This window comes from Tachyglossus aculeatus, chromosome 5, assembly GCF_015852505.1.
Source record: "Tachyglossus aculeatus isolate mTacAcu1 chromosome 5, mTacAcu1.pri, whole genome shotgun sequence".
NCBI classification, from domain to species: Eukaryota; Metazoa; Chordata; class Mammalia; order Monotremata; family Tachyglossidae; genus Tachyglossus; species Tachyglossus aculeatus.
The window spans coordinates 12,359,757-12,380,167 of NC_052070.1; the positions used below are offsets into that span (position 1 = coordinate 12,359,757).

General features: G+C 45.0%; 1 protein-coding gene across 1 annotated transcript in view; it reads left to right on the top strand.

The window, feature by feature from the left end:
- The window catches only part of EMILIN2 (elastin microfibril interfacer 2), an 85,458-nt gene that overhangs the window by 42,171 nt on the left and 22,876 nt on the right, over positions 1-20,411 (top strand). Inside the window, 2 exon segments of the mRNA XM_038747256.1 lie at positions 10,165-10,337; positions 17,925-19,847. Of these exon segments, the coding sequence (XP_038603184.1) occupies positions 10,165-10,337; positions 17,925-19,847 (2,096 nt within the window).

Sequence of the window (20,411 nt, forward strand, 5' to 3'; positions counted from 1 at the left end):
CTACAAATGTTATAATTCAAACTTGATATTCAAGTAGTGCAACAGAATTTATCCAAGAGAAAATCGGAAAATAACAGGGTTAATTTGCTGTGATTTTTTTTTTAGGTAAAGAAATCCTTCCATTGCAGGGTAGCAAACAGGTTTGGAACCCAATGTTTTATTTAAGACTATTTCCAGAAAGTAGTTTACCCCCTCCTAAGATACTCATTTGAAAATGCCCGGCTTTGAAGGCTAGTCAGGATGGAAAGATTCTGGTTTCGTTTTAGATTTCCCTAACCTTTTTCGGAAATTCATTTAGTCAAGCATGGAGATGTTTCTGGCTTTTTAAAACATAGGCTGAGGTTAGTCAACTCTTCCTCATCCATTTACAACCTGTCTTCCAAATGCCTATATCCGCAAAGCTTACTCTGTTGCATTTAAGCTCGTCGTGGACAGGGAATGTTTCCACCAACCCTGTTCTATTGTTGTACTATACTCTCCCAAGGGCTTAGTACAATGCTCTGCACACAGTAGGTGCTCAATAAATACCATTGACTGATTGCACTCTTCCAAGCGCTTAATGCAGTGTACAGTAAGTGCTCAATGAAGACTACTGATGACGGCCCCTCATCTGGAAAGTGGGGATGAAGATTGTGAGCCCCATGAAAATGGGTACGCCTTGTCTGCCCTGAGAATTATTTTAGTTGTACATATTTATTCTATTTATTTTATTTGGTTTATATGTTTTGTTTTGTTGTCTGTCTCCCCCTTCTAGACTGTGAGCCCATTGCTGGGTAGGGACCATCTGTATATATTGCCAACTTGTACTTCCCAAGTGCTTAGTACAGTGCTCTGCACACAGTAAGCGCTCAATAAATACGATTGAATGAATGAATGAATGATAAAGAAAATGCCCTGTTTGTTAATGTTGAGCTGTGGCATCAAGCAAAAGCCAAAGATGAAGCTCTCAGTTTGATTTGTCTTTTCACAAGAGGGAGGTGTAGGTATATGTGTATGTAAGTTTGCCTCTAGACTGAAAGCTCTTTGTGGGCAGGGAATTCAAATTCTGTTGTGTTGTACTCTCTCCAGCGCTAAGTACACAGTAAACATTCAATAAGTGTGATTGATTGACGTCTTTCTTCATCGTCATCATCATCATCAATCGTATTTATTGAGCGCTTACTATGTGCAGAGCACTGTACTAAGCGCTTGGGAAGTACAAATTGGCAACATATAGAGACAGTCCCTACCCAACAGTGGGCTCACAGTATAAAAGGGGGAGACACAGAACAAAACCAAACATACTAACAAAATAAAATAAATAGAATAGATACGTACAAGTAAAATAAATAAATAAATAAATAGAGTAATAAATATGTACAAACATATATACATATATACAGGTGCTGTGGGGAAGGGAAGGAGGTAAGATGGGGGGGATGGAGAGGGGGGCGAGGGGGAGAGGAAGGAAGGGGCTCAGTCTGGGAAGGCCTCCTGGAGGAGGTGAGCTCTCAGCAGGGCTTTCTTCACCTGTAATAGTAATAATAATAATGATAATGATGGATTTTTTAAGCGCTTACTATGTGCCAAGCACTGTTCTAAGTGCTGGGGCAGATACAGGGTAATCAGGTTGTCCCACGTGGGGCTCACAGTCTTAGTCCCCATTTTACAGGGGAGGTAACTGAGGCACAGAGAAGTGAAGTGACTTGCCCAAAGTCACACAGCCGACAAGTGGCAGTGCCAGGATTAGAATCCATGACCTCTGACTCCCAAGCCCAGGCTGTTTCCACTAAGTCATGCTGCTTCTCTAAGCTGTAGACTGTAAACTCGTTGTGGGCAAGGAACAGGTCTACCAAGTCTATTGTACTGTACTGTTCCAGTGCTTAGTACAGTGCTCTGCACACTGTAAGCGCTCAATAAATGCGATTGATTGAGTGACTGGCTCCCAGGCCAAGCTCTTCCCACTAGACCATGCTGCTTGTCTTGTTCTAATCACTTGATCCTGTTGAAAATACAGTGCATCTGGTTCGAGATAGTGTGGCCTAGTGGAAAAAAGACACGCTTGGAAGTCAGAGGACCTGGGTTCTAATCTCTGTTCCACCATTTGTCTGCTGCGTGACCTTGGGCGAGTCATTTCACTTTGCTGTGACTCAGTTACCTCATCTGTAAAATGGGGATTAAGGCTGCGAGCCCTCTGTGGGACAAGGACTGTGTCCAACCGATTATTAGAGAAGCAGCGTGGCTCGGTGGCAAGAGCCGGGGCTTGGGAGTCAGTCGTTGCGGGTTCTAATCCTAGCTCCGCTACTTGTCAGCTGTGTGACTTTGAAGTCACTTCACTTCTCTGTGCCTCAGTTACCTTGTCTGTAAAATGGGGATTAAAAGTGTGAGCCCCACGCGGGACAACCCGATTACCTTGTACCCCCTCGGAGCTTAGAATGGTGCTTGGAACATAGTAAGCACATAACAAGTGCCATCATCATCATTATTATTATTACCCCAGTGCTTAGTTCAGTGCCTGGCACAGAGTAAGTGCTTAAAAAATCTTCTTCAAATGCCGTTGAGTCGTTTCCGACCCCTAGTGACTCCAAGGGCACACCCTCTTCGGAAGGTCCAATGTTCTGTCATAAAGCCAATTTGGTATGTGTATCCATAGAGTTTTCTTGGTGTAGATACGGAAGTGGTTTACCCTTGCCCTCTTCCACACAGTAAAAACTTGAAGTCTCTGCTGTTGTTTTTGATCAAAGTTTGGATCCGCCTTTGACTCTTTCCCACGTCACTGCTGACAAACACAGGTGAATCAACTATGTCTGATGCTTTGGCTTAGACTTTTCCATAATGAGAAATCCTATATAGCAGAGCTCTCCATTTCTTCAGCATACTCCAACTCTCCTGCCATGATAAAACGTTGATTCGTTGGACACAATTATTATTATTATTATTATTATTATTGTTATTATTATCAGTTGGATCTGCTGTAGCCAAAGAAAACCCACTGCACATTAAAATCCCTCTTCTCTTGCATTTTCCCAGTCTTTCCCAATTTCCCATTATATTTCACACCCGGAGGAGCCAGAAACAGATTACTAGACTTTGGCAAGAATTCTCTTTCTCACCATGAATCTATCCTGACCTGGGAAAAAGTGGAATAGGAATGTCCTAAGAGAAAAATCCATCTCAATTCCACATACCCAAGGGGTTCTGGGAATTTGCTGCGTTCTTACGTTGAACAGAATTTTTAGAGGGCTACAATCAAGTCCTGCCGTGCTGACCTCAGAATGGGGGAAAAAATAAGTGCTTTGACAATCAGTGCAACAGATGTGCGGGGGAGATGTGTCTCAGTGGTATTTTGTGGAAAGAGAGAGAGCATTGGCTTTCATTTTTTTAAAAAGGGGGAATGGGAGAGAAAAAGCATAAGCCAGTGGGAGAAGAGTCAGATGGTAGTTGTCTATCTTCCAGAAACCCGTAGATGGGGCAGGCTTGTGAAGGAGCTGGGATTAGAACCCAGATCCTTTTAACACCCAGGCTTGTGCTCTATCCATTAATCCTCGTTAATTCCCTACCATGAAAAGCAACTATGAAATTCTAACGTTGGGATTGGGAAGGGTTAGGAATCAGGGTAGATATACAGTAGCCCCACTGTTCTATCCCAGTTCGTCCCTGGATAGCGGTTGCAGCTGACCCATTTTCTTTTTTTTAATGGTATTTGTTAAGTGCTTAGTAAGTGTCAGGCACTGTACTACTGCTGGGATACATGTCAATCAAGTTGGACACAATCCATGTCCCACATGGAGCTCACAGTCTTAATCCCCATTTTACAGATGAGGCAACCGAGGCCCAGTGAAGTGACTTGCCCAAGGTCACACAGCAGACAAGTGGCTGAGCAGGATTCGAACCCATCACGTTCTGACTGTAAAGGCTATGCCGTATCCACTACCAATAGACAGCTAGTTGGCTAAGGAAAGCAACTGTTTCAAATTCTGCACTGTTTTGAGAATCTATAAATTCCACTGTTTGAGAGAATCAGCTTGGCCTTGTGGAAAGAGCCCGGGTCTTGAGGTCAGAGGACCTGGGTTCTAATGGTGCTTCTAATGGTGAGTACCTTTACTTCTCTGTGCCTCAGTTATATCACCTGTAAAATGGGGATTGAGACTGTGAGTCCCATGTAGGACAGAGTCTGTGTCCACCCCAATTATCTTCTATCTACACCAGCACTCAGTACAGTGACTGGCACATAATAAGTGCTTAACACATACCATAATTATTATTAATTATTTGTCTTACAAAAATATCAGCTAACCTAAGCGTGGTGAATTCAAATTCGGTTTCTTTTTTGTCCCCCCATTTCCCTCTACTGGCTCCTTGTATTTCAAGTTGATGAGGTTTTACTTAATTTTTTTTAAATGGGATTTGTTAAGCACTTACTATGTGTCAAACACCATTCTAAGCTCTGGGGAAGATACAAGTTAATTAGGTTGGAGTCAGGATCTGTCCTCCATGAGACTTGCAGTCCAAGTAGGACTGATGAAATGTTTTCCTTGGCATTGCGGTGCCTGCAAGTTAATTCTCAGTTGTGTCTCTGTGTTCCAAGAAAGGCTTTGGAGTCAGAGGTCATGGGTTCAAATCCTGGATCCACCAACTGTCAGCTGTGTCACTTTGGGCAAGTCAATAAATACGATTGAATGAATGGATGAATGAAGTCACTTAACTTCTCTGGGCCTCAGTTACCTCATCTGTAAAATGGGGATTAAGACTGTGAGCCCCCCAGGGGACAACCTGATCACCTTGTAATCTCCCCGACTCTCAGAACAGTGCTTTGCACACAGTAAGCGCTTAATAGATGCCATCCTTATTTTATTTTTTATTATATGTGAGCACGAAAGAACCCTACAAATTCCACCATCCCCAACCCCGAAGCCAGGAACTGTCAAACGAGGCCGTCAAAGAAACCTGTGGACTCAGCATTGGTTTCAGATTGTCAGTCAGATCAACCCATAAATATCTTTTGGGGAAAAACAGCTACAAAATAATAATAATAGTAATTAGTATTATTATTATAATGGTACTTGTTAAGCTCTTACTATGTGCCAAGCACTACGCTAAGTGCTGCGGTAGATACAAGTTAATCTGGTTGGACACAGTCCCTGTCCCACATGGGGCTCGCACTCTTAAACCCCATTTTCCATATGAGAGAACTGAGGCCCAGAAAAATGAAGTGACTTGCCCAAGATCACACAGCAGGCTTGTGAAGGAGCCGGGATTAGAACCCAGATCCTCCTGATGCCCAAGCTCGTGCTCTATCCATTAATCCTCGTTGCTTCCCTACCATGAAAAGCAACTGTGAAATTCTAACGTTGGGTTCTTCGCTGAATCAGCTTGGGAGGGTTCAGACTTGGCCGAACCTTGGGATTCATTCATTCATTTGATCATATTTATTGAGCACTTAACGTGTGCAGAGCACTGTACTAAGCGCTTGGGTAAGTACAATGCAACAGTATGGCACAGTGGATAGAGCATAGGCCTGGTAACCAAAAGTTTCATGGGCTCTTATCTTGGTTTCGCCACTTATCTGTTGTGTGACTTTGGGCAAGTCACTTCACTTCTCTGGGCCTCAGTTACCTAATCTGTAAAATGGGGATTGAGACTGTGAGCCCCACATGGGACAGGGACTGTATCCGATCCGATTTGCTTGTATCTACCCCAGCGCTTAGTACAATACCTTTTACATAGTAAGCACTTAACAAATACCATAATAATAATTATTATTGTTATGATTAAACATTCATTCATGCATTCAATTGTATTTATTGAGCGCTTCCTGTGTGAAGAGCACTGTACTAAGCGCTTGGGAAGTACAAATCGGCAACATAACACTGTGACATACTCTGCCCACCACAAGCTCATCATCAAGAGTTGGGGAGACAGACATCAATAGAAATAAATAAAATGCCAGATATATACATAAATGCTTTGGGTCTGGGAGGAGGGAAGAGCAAAGGGATAAATGCAAAGAACAAAGAGATGCAAAGCCTAATAACAATAATAATAATGATAATAATAATGATGGTATTTGTTAAGTGCTTACTATGTGCAAAGCACTGTTCTAAGCACTGGGGGGATACAAGGTGATCAGGTTGTCCCACATGGGGCTCACAATCTTAATCCCCATTTTACAGATGAGGTAACTGAGGCACAGAGAAGTGAAGTGACTTGCCCAAAGTCACACAGCTGGCAATTGGCAGAGCTGGGATTTGAACCCATGACCTCCGACTCCAAAGCCTGGGATCTTCCCACTGAGCCACACTGCTTCAGATACTACTAATATCAGATACAGATAATATGCAATCGTATTTATTGAACGCTAACTGTGTGCAGAGCACTGTACTAAGCGCTTGGGAAGTACATATAATAATGATAATAATAGATTACATAATCAACATAATATTATATAATATAATGTAATAATACTACTAATAATAGCAATAGTAATAGTATTTGTTAATACTGTATGTATGTATATATGTTTGTACACATTTATTACTCTATTTATTTATTTATCTTGCTTGTACATATCTATTCTATTTTTTTAATTTTGTTAGTATGTTTGGTTTTGTTCTCTGTCTCCCCCTTCTAGACTGTGAGCCCGCTGTTGGGTAGGGACTGTCTCTATGTGTTGCCGACTTGTACTTCCCAAGCGCTTAGTACAGTGCTCTGCACACAGTAAGCGCTCAATAAATACGATTGATTGATTGATTGTTAAGCGCTTACTATGTGCCAAGCACTGTTCTAAGTGCAGAATGCTGCCACTATTCTCCAGAAGCAGAAAAGTGGTGTTCTCCTTCCCTTCCATCAGTTTCCTGGCCCAGCCGTCAGCGAGTATTCTTAACCCGGCAGCCGACACGGATTTTGCAAGCTGACAAAATGAACAAACAAACTCCTGAACTTGGTCACACAGCTCAGCGTTTGAGTGCGTTAAGTAAGGAGGAATCTGAGGAAGGCCAATTTTGGCTTGATCCATTTTGGCAGGGCCTGTCAGAGTTCAATTTGATCAATCAATCAATCAATCATATTTATTGAGCGCTTACTGTGTGCAGAGCACTGTACTAAGCGCTTGGGAAGTACAAGTCGGCAACACCTTCAAGGCCCTACTGAGAGCTCACCTCCTCCAGGAGGTCTTCCCAGACTGAGCCCCTTCCTTCCTCTCCCCCTCGTCCCCCTCTCCATCCCCCCATCTTACCTCCTTCCCTTCCCCACAGCACCTGTATATATGTATATATGCTTGTACATATTTATTACTCTATTTATTTTACTTGTACATATCTATTCTATTTATTTTATTTTGTTAGTATGTTTGGTTTTGTTCTCTGTCTCCCCCTTTTAGACTGTGAGCCCATTGTTGGGTAGGGACTGTCTCTATATGTTGCCAATTTGTACTTCCCAAGCGCTTAGTACAGTGTTCTGCACACAGTAAGCGCTCAGTAAATACTATTGATGATGATGATGACGTAGAGACAGTCCCTACCCAACAGCGGGCTCACAGTCTAGAAGGGGGAGACAGAGAACAAAACCAAACGTACTAACAAAATAAAAGAAATAGAATAGATATGTACAAATAAAATAAATAAATAAATAGAGTAATAAATATGTACAAACATATATACATATATACAGGTGATCATTTGTGTCTATTGACTGTTTGTTGGGTGCAGATCCCTGGCTTACCTCCTTCCCTTCCTCACAGCACCTGTCTATATATATATATATATGTATACATATTTATTACTCTATTTATTTATTTTACTTGTACATATCTATTCTATTTATTTTATTTTGTTAATATGTTTTGTTTTCTTCTCTGTCTCCCCCTTCTAGACTGTGAGCCCACTGTTGGTTAGGGACCGTCTCTATTTGTTGCCAACTTGTACTTCCCAAGCGCTTAGTACAGTGCTCTGCACACAGTAAGTGCTCAATAAATATGATTGATTGGGAGAGTACAATGTAAAAATCCAAAAGGCACATTCCCTGCCCACAACGTGCTTACCGTCTAGAGGGGGAGACAGACATTAATAGAAATGAAGGAAATTATGGACGTAAGTGTGATGGGGCTGAGACGGCGGGGAATGAAGGGGCAAAACAGGGTTTGGGAGAATACAATACAACGAAATTGGTAGACATGTGCCCTGCCTATAGTGAAGAAGCGTGGCATAGTGGACAGAGCACGGCCCAGGGAGTTGGAGGACCTGGGTTCTAATCCTGGCTCTGTCCCTTGTCTGCCGCGAGAACTTGGGCAACTCGCTTCACTCTTCTGTGCCTCGGTTACCTCATCAATAAAACGGGGATTAAGACTGTGAGCCCCATGTAGGACAGGGACTGTGCTCGACCTGATTACTTTGTATCTGCCTCAGTGCTTAGTACAGTGCTTGGTACATAGTAAGGGCTTAACAAATACCATAAACATAAAACAAAACAGCAAAAAAAGCCGTACAGTCCATTCCCTCTAGCCTGCCACTGGCCTGGAAAATTCTCCCTTTTCATATCTGAAAGAAGATCCCTCTCCCAACCTTCAAAGCCTTATTGAAAGCACATCATCATCAATCGTATTTATGGAGCACTTACTGTGTGCAGAGCACTGTACTAAGAGCTTGGAAAGTACAAATTGGCAACATATAGAGACAGTGCCTACCCAACAGTGGGCTCACAGTCTAAAAGGCTCACATCTCCTCCAAGAGGTCTTCCCCTACTAAGCACTCATTTCCTCTTCTCCCACTCCTTCCTTTCTGTATCGCCTTCACACTTGAAGAAGCAGCGTGGCTCGGTGGAAAGAGCCCAGGCTTTGGAGTCAGAGGTCATGGGTTCAAATCCTGGCGCCGCCAATTGCCAGCTGTGTGACTTTGGGCAACTCATTTAACTTCTCTGTGCCTGTTACCTCATCTGTAAAATGGGGATTAAGACTGTGAGCCCCCCGTGGGACAACCTGATGACCTTGTAACCTCCCCAGCGCTTAGAACAGTGCTTTGCACATAGTAAGCACTTAATAAATACTATCATCATTATTATTTGCCATTATGTAAATATCCGTACATATCCATGTACATATCCATAATTTATGAATTTATATTGCTATCTGTCTCCCCCAAATATTATCATTGTTATTATTATTTGCCATTATGTAAATATTCATACATATCCATAATTTATGAATTTATATTGCTGTCTGTCTCCCCCTCTAGAATGTAAGACTGGGCAGGGAACGTGTCTACCGCCTCTATTATACTGTACTCTCCCAAGTGCTTAGTACAGTGCTCTGCTCACAGTTATGTGACCTTGGGCAAGTCACTTCACTTCTCTGTACTTCATTTTCTTCATCTGTAAAATGGAGCTTAAGGTGGTGAGCCTCAAGTGGGACGGGGACTGTGTCCAATCTGATTAACTTGTGTCTACCCCAGAGTTTAGCGCTTGGCACCTAGTAAGCACTTAACAAGTATAATCGTTATTAGTAGTAGTATTGGAGAAGCAGCATGGCTGGAGAAGCAGCGTGGCTCAGTGGAAAGAGCACGGGCTTGGGAGTCAAGAGATCGTGGGTTCAAACCCTGGCTCCATCAATTGTCAGCTGTGTGACCTTGGGCAAGTCACTTCGCTTCTCTGTGCCTCAGTTACCTCATCTGTAAAATGGGGATTAAGACTGTGAGCCCCCCGTGGGACAACCTGATCACCTCATATCCTCCCCAGCACTTAGAACAGTGCCTTGCATATAGTACGTGCTTAACAAATACCATCATTATTATTATTGATGATTTTGGTTATTCTGTGCTGAATCAAGCTCTTAGTTCAGTGCTTTCCATGCAGTAAGGGCTCAGTAGATAGGATTATATTGTGTTGTACTCTCCCAAGCGCCTCGAACAGTGCTGTGCACTCAGTAAGTGCTCAATAAATACAGTTGAATGAATGAATGATTGTCTCCCCCTTTTAGACTGTGAGCCCACTGTTGGGTAGGGACTGTCTCTATGTGTTGCCAATTTGTACTTCCCAAGCGCTTAGTACAGTGCTCTGCACATAGTAAGCGCTCAATAAATACGATTGATTGATTGATTGAAAAAATGAATGACTTTTGCGCGGGTAACTTCACTTTGCGGTTTTATTTTGGGATAGCAGACTAAGAGTGTGAATTCCTCTCCCTCTCTTGGGCAGATACCAAGTGAGTTTTCGACCCAGATATGTCATTAAGTACAAGACAGTCACACAGCTGGAGTGGAGATGCTGCCCAGGATTCAGAGGTCATAACTGCCAAGAAGGACCCAGGGAACCAGGGAAAACTCTTCGACCATCTACGTTACCTCGGCGCAGTTTGAAAAAACCCACAGGTAACGTTGCCCTGGGATCAGGAGCAGAAGTAAATTCATTCCTTCATTCATTCAATCGTATTTATTGAGCACTTACTCTGCGCAGAGCAGTGTAGCATGGCTCAGTGGAAAGAACACGGGCTCGGGAGTCAGAGGTCATGGGTTCTAATCCCGGCTCCACCAATTGTCAGCTGTGTGACTTTGGGCAGGTCACTTCACTTCTCTGAGCCTCAGTTGCCTCACCTGTAAAGCGGGGATTAAGACTGTGAGCCCCATGTGGGACAACCTGATCACCTTGTATCCCCCCCGCAGTGCTTACAACAGTGCGTTGCACATAGTAAGCGCTTAACAAATGCCATCATTATTAGAGAAGCAGCGTGGCTCTGTGGAAAAAGCACAGAGTTGGGAGTCAGATCATGGGTTCTAATCCCCACTCTGCCACTTGTCAGCCATGTGACTTTGGGCAAGTCACTTAACTTCTCTGTGCCTCAGTTCCCTCATCTGTAAAATGGGGATTAAGACTGTGAGCTCCATGTGGGACAACCTGATTACCTTGAATCCCCCCAGCACTTAGAACAGTGCTTAGCACATAGTAGAGAAGCAGCGTGGCTCGGTGTAAAGAGCATGGGCTTGGGAGTCAGAGGTCATGGGTTCAAATCCCAGCTCCGCCACTTGTCAACTGTGTGACTTTGGGCAAGTCACTTCACTTCTCTGGGCCTCAGTTGCTTCCTCTGTAAAATGGGTATTAAGACTGTGAGCCCCCCGTGGGACAACCTGATCATCTTGTAACCTCCCCAGCGCTTAGAACAGTGCTTTGCACATAGTAAGCGCTTAACAAATGCCATTATTATTATTATTATTATAGTAAGTGCTTAACAAAAGCCATCATTATTATTATTACTAAGCGCTTGGGAAGTACAAATTGGCACCATATAGAGACAGTCCCTACCCAACAATGGGCTTACAGTGTCTGACCACTTGCTTTTCGGTCAATCCATCAATCAATTGTATTTATCGAGCCCTTACTACTCCCCCAAGTGCTTAGCACATGGTGTAGTGGATAGAGAGGCAGCATGGTTCAGTGGAAAGAGCCCGGGCTTGGGAGTCAAAGGTCATGGGTTCGAATCCCTGCTCTGCCACTTGTCAGCTGTGTGACTTTGGGCAAGTCACTTAACTTCTCTGTGCCTCAGTTACCTCATCTGTAAAATGGAGATTAAGACTGTGAGCTCCCCGTGGGACAACCTGATCATCTTTTATCCCCCCCCAGCGCTTAGAACAGTGCTTTGCACATAGTAAGCGCTTAACAAATACCAACGTTAGTATTAATTAATATTAGAGCACGGGCCTGGGAGTCAGAAGGTCACAGGTTCTAATCCCGGCTCTGCCATTTAATAATAATAATAATGGCATTTATTAAGCACTTACTATGTGCAAAGCACTATTCTAAGGGCTGGGGAGGTTACAAGGTAATCAGGTTGTCCCACGTGGGGCTCACAGTCTTCATCCCCATTTTACAGATGAGGTAACTGAGGCACAGAGAAGTTAAGTGACTTGCCCAAAGTCACACAGCTGACAATTGGCAGAGCCAGGATTTGAACCCATGACCTCTGACTCCAAAGCCCGGGCTCTTTTCCATTGAGCCACGCTGCTTCTCTGCTGCCATTTGTCTGCTGTGGGACCTTGGGCAAGTCACCTCAATTCTCTGGGCCTCAGTTACCTCATCTGCAAAATGGGGATTAAGACTGTGAGCCCCAAGTGGGACAACCTCATTACCTTGTGTCTACCCCAAAGCTTAGAACAGTGCTTAGCACATAGGAAGTGCTTAACAAATACCATCAGTATTATTACCTCATCTATAAAATGGGGATTGCAACTGTGAGCCCCACATGGCACTAGAGACTGTGTCCAACCCCATTTGCTTGTATCCACCTCAGCACTTAGTACAGTGCCTAGCACATAGTAAGCATTTAACAAATACCATAATTATTATTTATCATTATTAAAGCGCTTTGCATACAGTAAGTGCCCAATAAATATGATTGAATGAATAATGTGACTGCTAATTCCATTGCATTGCACTCTCTCCAGCACTTAGTACGTTGCAGTCACATTCCCTGTGTTTACGGCCAAAGGAGGAGATGGACATTCAAATGGATAAATAAATAATGCACAATTTATAATTTAAAGATATGTACATAAGTGCTCTGGGATTAGGGGTGAGGCGACTATCCAATGTCCTCTAGAGTGTGAGCTTGTTGTGGGCAGGGATTGTCTCTCTTTATTGCTGTATTGTACTTTCCCCAGCGTTTAGTCTGCGCACAGTAAGCGCTCAATAAATATGACTGAATGATTGAATGTCCATCACAGACTGTGAGCCCACTGTTGGGTAGGGACTGTCTCTATGTGTTGCCAATTTGTACTTCCCAAGCGCTTAGTACAGTGCTCTGCACATAGTAAGCGCTCCATAAATACAATTGATTGATTGATTGATAGGTGACACAGACAGGAGAGTGAGCTGAAAGAAAAGAGGGCTTAATCATGGGCTGGGTCTTGGAGGTGGGGAGAGGGAGAGACGATGAGGGAGAGAAAGTTTCATCTCCATCATAGCGAATTTTACTGTTAAATTTCAAATTTCTCTGTTAAATCAATCAAATGTACTTATTGAGCTCTTACTGTGTGCCATGCACTAAGCGCTTGGGAAAGTACTATCTAATGGTGTTGGTAGACACGATCCTTACCCACTAGGAGTTTGCAGCAAGATCAATCAAAAAGTGTAGGGAGCTTTCTGGAAGATGATTCTTATGATGTCCTCCTAGAAGAGGTGACCTCATCAAACCGATTTATTTATTAATGGGCCGGGAAATACCTGTGTTAAGATGATTGGTGCTTTAATCATAGATTTTCGATAAACTCGATCCTTCCAACAAAATCCAATTCTCCAGGTGTCTGTTGTGGATTGCACGTTTCTCACCAAACTCAGCCCTGTGGCCAAAGGATCTAGAGAATTTTCTGATAAATAATGAGCTTGACTTGCCCATATATTGAAACAGAGTGGTAAATGAACTCTGGGATAGTAGAGGCGCAAATGTCCACAATGTTTTAGTTTATGTCCCCTTTACCTCACAAAACTTCAGTTACCTGAAGATATATGGGAAAGTTCAGCTTATCTGCAGAAACACACGTTATTTTACTTTGGACAGGATAATAGTAATAATAATAATTATGGCATTAAGCCCTTCCTATGTGCCAAGCACTGGTTCTAAGCACTGGGGTAAATACAAGCTAATCAGGTTTGACCCAATCCCTGTCCCCATGGGGCTCACACTCTTCATCCCCATTTTCCAGATGAGGGAACTGAGGCCCAGAGAAATCAAACCGATTTATTTATTAATGGGCCGGGAGATACCGGTGTTAAGATGACTGGTGCTTTAATCATACATTTTCGATAAACTCGATCCTTCCAACAAAATCCAGTTCTCCAGGTTTCTGTTGTGGATTACACGTTTCTCACCAAACTCAGCCCTGTGGCCAAAGGATCTAGAGAATTTTCTGATAAATAATGAGCTTGACTTGCCCATATATTGAAACAGAGTGGTAACTGAACTCTGGGATAGTAGAGGTCAGACTTGTGGCAAGCGCAAATGTCCACAATGTTTTAGTTTATGTCCCCTTTACCTCACAAAACTTCAGTTACCTGAAGATCAATCAATCAATCAATCAATCGTATTTATTGAGCGCTTACTATGTGCAGAGCACTGTACTAAGCGCTTGGGAAGTACAAATTGGCATCACATATGAAGATATATGGGAAAGTTCAGCTTATCTGCAGAAACACACGTTATTTTACTTTGGACAGGATAATAGTAATAATAATAATTATGGTATCAAGCCCTTCCTATGTGCCAAGCACTGTTCTAAGCACTGGGATAAATACAAGCTAATCAGGTTTGATCCAATCCCTGTCCCCTATGGGGCTCACACTCTTCATCCCCATTTTCCAGATGAGGGAACTGAGGCCCAGAGAAGTAAAGTGACTTGCTCAAAGTCACACAGCAGACGGGTGGCGGAGCCGAGATTAGAACACAGGATAAGGCCCTACTGAGAGCTCACCACCTCCAGGAGGCCTTTCCAGACTGAGCCCCTTCCTTCCTCTCCCCCTCATCCCCCTCTCCATCCCCCCATTTTACCTCCTTCCCTTCCCCACAACACCTGTATATATGTATATAAGTTTGTACATATATATTACTCTATTTATTTATCTTATTTGTACATATCTATTCTATTTATTTTATTTTGTTAGTATGTTTGGTTTTGTTCTCTGTCTTCCCCTTCTAGACTGTGAGCCCGCTATTGGGTAGGGACTGTCTCTATGTGTTGCCGACTTGTACTTCCCAAGCGCTTAGTACAGTGCTCTGCACACAGTAAGCACTCAATGAATACGATTGATTGATTGATTGATTGATTGATAAGGCTCTGAAGGTGGGGATCAACTCCAACAACACCAACTACAGCTCTGTTGGAGGGTGGGATTCAACCCTTTCCCACCAAAGGGCTTCCCTGCTTTGGCCAGACAATGGCCAATATGGTTGTTAATCCTGCAGATGTATTTATTCGTATTAATTGAGCACTTACTGTGTGCAGAGAACTGTACTAAGCCCTTGGGAGAGTAGAATATAACAGAGCTAGTGGACACGTTCCCTGCCCACAACAAGTTTACAGTCTAAAAGAGAGCTATTTTAAAATAAATCCAAATTGGCCACACATTTGGATTTGGTCCCTTTGAGTCTGGGATGGTGCTTTTAAATTGCCCCTGAGGCAACTGTTGGGTTCTAATCCCGGCTCTGCCAATTGTCTGCTGTGTGACCTTGGGCAAGTCACTTAGCTTCTCTGGACCTCAGTTACCTCCAGTGTAAAATGGAGATTAAGTCTTAATCCTATGAGCCCCATGTGGAACAGGGATTGGGTCAAACCTGATTGATTAACTTGTATTTACCCCAGTTCTTAGAACAGTGCTTGACTTTTGTCTAACCCGATTTGCTTGTATAATAATAATGTTGGTGTTCGTTAAGTGCTTACTATGTGCCAAGCAGTGTTCTAAGAGCAGGGGTAGATACAAGGTAATCAGGTTGTCCCACGTGGGGCTCACATCCCCATTTTACAGATGAGGTAACTGAGGCACAGAGAAGTTAAGTGACTTGGCCAAGGTCACACAGCTGACAAGTGGCAGAGTTGGGATTAGAACCCACAACTTCTGACTCCCAAGCCCACGCGCTTTCCACTAAGCCATGCTGCTTGTATCCATCCCCTTTTAGACTGTGAGCCCACTCTTTTAGACTGTGAGCCCACTGTTGGGTAGGGACTGTCTCTATATGTTGCCAATTTGTACTTCCCAAGCGCTTAGTACAGTGCTCTGCACACAGTAAGCGCTCAATAAATACGATTGATGATGATCCCCAGCACTTAGTACAGTGCCTGACACATAGTAAGCACTTAACAAATAACACAATTATCATTATTATTGTGCATAGGATAAGAATAGCCTAAACAAATGAAGGCACCGGACCACTTCAGCAATCCAAAATGCAATATCTATAATTGTGACTTAATCGTCTCACCCAATCTTCCCTATCTTCTGCTCCATCTTTCTTCTTCCCCTCCCTTCTCCAATTTCATGTTGTTGATTTCTCACCTCTGGTTGAGTACTCCTCTCCCATGCTCCCTCAGAAAACAAAAAAAAAATGGTATTTGTTAAGTGCTTACTATGTACCAGGCACTGTACTAAGTGCTGGGGTAATAATAATAGTAATAATAATGGTACTTATTAAGCACTTACTATGTGTAAAGCACTGTTCTAAGTGCTGGGGAGGTTACAAGTTTATCAGGTTGTCCCATGGGGGGCTCACAGTCTTCAGCCCCATCTTACAGATGAGGTAACTGAGGCCCAGAGAAGTGAAGTGACTTGCCCAAAGTCACACAGCACACGTGGCGGAGCCGGGATTTGAACCCATAGACCTTTGACTCCAAAGCCCAGGCTCTTTTCACTGAGGAACATGGCTTCTCTAGGTACAAGGTAGTTGGGTTGGACACAGTCCCTGTCCCCACTGGGCTCACAATCTTAATCCCCATTTTACAGATGAGGTAACTGAGGCACAGACAAGTAAAGTGGCTTGCCCAAGGTCACACAGCAGACTCGTGGCGGAGCCTGCGATTAGAACCCAGGTCCTCTGACACCCAGCCTGTGTTCTACCCATTAGACAACACTACTTCTCACACTGCCAGTTAGAAGATAGCAAAGTAGAAATAATACTATTTATCAAGTGCCTGCTGGGTAGAATCCACAGCTCGGTACCAGCTAGGAAGCACAAAACAAACAAGTGACGCGTTCCCTCTTCCAAGGAATTTACATTTTTTTGTCAGGAGGAGGAGGTCACACATTGCGGAGTGGCCTGGGAGTCAGAAGGTCATGGGTTCTAATCCCATCTCCACCACTTGTCTGCTGTATAACCTTGGGCAAGTCCTTTCGCTTCTCTGGGCCTCAGTTATCTCATCTGTAAAAAATGGGGATTAAGACTGTGAGCCCAGTGTGGGACAGGGACTGCGTCCAACCCGATTAATTTGTATCTGTCCCAGCGCTTAGAAAGGTGACTGGAACATAGTAAGCGCTTAACAAGAACCATAATTATCATTATGAGAAGCAACGTGGCTCAGTGGAAAGAGCACGGGTTTGAGAGTCAGAGGTCACGGGTTCTAATTCCGACTCCCCCACATGTCTGTTGTGTGACTTTGGGCAAGTCACTTAATCAATCAATCAATCATATTTATTGAGAGCTTACTGTGTGCAGAGCACTGTACTAAGCGCTTGGGAAGAACAAGTTGGCAACATATAGAGACAGTCCCTACCCAACAGTGGGCTCACAGTCTAAAAAACTTAAAAACTAAAAAACTTAACTTCTCTGAGCCTCAGTTACCTCATTTGTAAAATGGGGATTAAGACTGTGAGCCCCACATGGGACAACTCTATTACTCTATTCATTTATTTATTTTACTTGTACATATCTATTCTATTTATTTTATTTTGTTAATATGTTTTGTTTTGTTCTGTCTCCCCCTTCTAGACTGTGAGCCCACTGTTGGGTAGGGACCGTCTCTATATGTTGCCAATTTGTACTTCCCAAGCGCTTAGTACACTTAGCACACAGTAAGCGTTCAATAAATGCGATTGATTGATTGACAACATGATAATAATGGTATTTATTAAGCACTTACTATGTGCAAAGCACTGTTCTAAGCGTGGGGAGGTTACAAGGTGATCAGGTTGTCCCACGGGGGGCTCACAGTCTTAATCCCCATTTTACAGACGTGGTAACTGAGGCACAGAGAAGTTACTTGCCCAAGGTCACCCAGCTGACAAGTGGCAGAGTCTGGATTCAAACCTCTGACTCCCAAGCCCAGGCTCTTTCCATTGAGCCACGCTGCTCCCCGCTTAGAACAGTGCTTTGCGCATAGTAAGCGCCTAACAAATGCCATCATCATCATTATTATTATTACCATCACACCCAGATGAGCGTTATTTTTGCTTGCAATGAACACTGTTCCTTTTCTCACCAGATGCAGACCCTAAACCAACCCCAGAGCCAAAGAGAGTGCCAGAACAGAACCAGAACACGGAGCCCAAACCGGACCCTCCGGACCCGCAAGCCAAGAGGATCCAGACCCTCGAGGACCAAGTTCGCTGGCTCACCCGGGCGGTCCAAGACCTCCAATCCTCCATCGCCAAGGTGAACGACTACCTGAAGCACATGGTTCAGGACGACGCCAGTAAGGCGCTGGCCTCGTGGCTCAGCGGCCTTCCCGGCCCCCGGGGGCCGGACAGCGCCCGGGGGGGCCAGGAGGAAACCATCCTGCTGCCCGAAGGCTTTGGCCGCGAAGACTCCGGCATGAGGGGCATCAAGTCGGAGCTGGCGGAGGTCAAGGACGCCCTCAAGACCAAGAGCGACAAGCTGGAGGAGCTCGATGGGAAAGTCAAGGGCTGCGAAGGGCAGCTGAGGCAGCTGAGAGAAGCCGCCCAAGGCCCCACGGTCACCTTCCCGGCCGAGCAACTGCTCCAGACCGTCGTCGATGAGAAAGTGGCTGCCCTCAGGGAGGAGATGCTGGAGGGCATCGACAGGAAAATGGCAGACCTGAAGAATTCTTGCGAGTACAAGCTGACGGGTCTCCAGCAGCAGTGCGATGACTACGGCACCAGCTACTTGGGTCTGATCGAGCTGATCGAGGAGAAGGAAAAGAAGATGAGGAAGGAAATGGATGCCCTTCAGACGCGGGGCAAGACTCTGCCGGGGAAGCCCAGGACGGGGGATGACCTGGGCCGGAAGATGGAGGATTTGGATCGGAAGATCGAGAGGGTCGCGGAGGCCACCAGGATGTTAAACGGCCGCTTAGATAACGAATTGGATCGCCTGGCCGGTCCGGAACCGGACGACGCCTTCGAGGCGAGGTGGGAGGAGGTGGACGCTAGGCTCAACGTGACGGAGAAGAACGCCGAAGTGCACTGCTTCTACGTTGAGGAAACGCTCCGGGGTGTGATCGAGGGCGAGGTGGACAACGTGAAGCAACTTCTGGACCGGAAAGTGCAGGCTGTGGAGGACCGCCTGGGCCGGGCTCTTTCCGAGATCATTAATGGCTCCGAAGCCAACTACGGCCGAGCGGGGTCGGAGCTCCTGATTCTCCCCGGCCCCGCCGACGAACAGATCGCCACCGAACTGAGCTTCCTCAGGAATAAAATCCGAACCGTGGAGAGTCTTTGTCGGCAGAACTGTCAGGCTGGATCCCACGGGCCAGAAGACGTCCTCTCGCCCCCGGACCCTGACAAAGAGGCGCGAGACGCACCCGCCCTCTGGAAATCGCTAAACGACGCCGTGAGCCAGAAGTTCAGGGAACAGGAGGCTACTGACAGGAGAGTGCGACAGGACTTGAGGATGATTTATTCTCATCTGAACGGCACAGACCGTGATGTCGAATCACTCCGGGCCGGACTGGACAGTTGTAAAGAGCAACTTAAAGACGTCGTTTCGACCTGGAGGGCCTCGGAGCTGGATATCGTCACGAAGATGGACGAGATAGAAAGGGTGGTGGGAAATCACACCGCCAGCGGGGCCCCGGCCGACAGCTGCTGCAGCAATATGGAGGAGAGGCTCAGGGGGCTGCACGGACGGGTCTTTTCCGATCTGGACACGTGTCGCGAACACGCCGAGGGGATCCAGAGGGAGGTCTCGGTGGTGGACGGGAGGGTCGCTCATGTTGAGAAGGTCTGCGGGAAACTGGACGCGATCTCGGGGAGCCTGCACAGGATTAAAGACGGGCTGAACAGGCACGTCGGCAACCTGTGGAACTCCGTCAACCGGATGAACGGGACTCTCGCGTCTCAGTCCGGAGAGATTTTTGGCCTCCAGAATTCTGTCCGGCACCTCCATGGCCGAGTGTCCAAAATTTCCACGGATATTTGGGAGCTGACGGGAGTTCTGCCTGGGGAACGTAAGTGGACCTGAGCATCGTGGTAATGATTAGGATTATTGGGAAGCAGCGCGGTAATAGTAATGATAATAATAATGATGATGATAATAATAGTACTTGTTAAGTGGTTACGATGTGCCGAGCCCTGTTCTAAGCGCTAGGGCAGGCACAGTTTAATCAGGTTGGACACAGTCTGTGTCCCACATAGGGCTCACACTCTTAATCCCCATTTTACAGACATGTGGCAGAGCTGGGATTAAAACCCCGGTCCTTCTGATGCTTGTACAATGGGTGACCTTGGGCAAGTCACTTCCTTCTCCGGACCTCACTTTCCTCATCTGTAATATGGGGATTCAGATTGTGAGCCCCACATGGGACAGTGACTGTGTCCAACCCAATTATCCTCTGTCTACCCCAGTGTTTAGTAGAGTACCTGTCACATAGTAAGCACTTAACAGATACCACAGTTATTATAAAGAAGAGTAGAAATAGACTGTAGCCTGCAGCTCCTCTAGACTGTAAGCTCCTTGTGGGCAGGGAATGTGTCTATCCACTCCCAAGTGCTCAGTCCACTGTACTGGACAT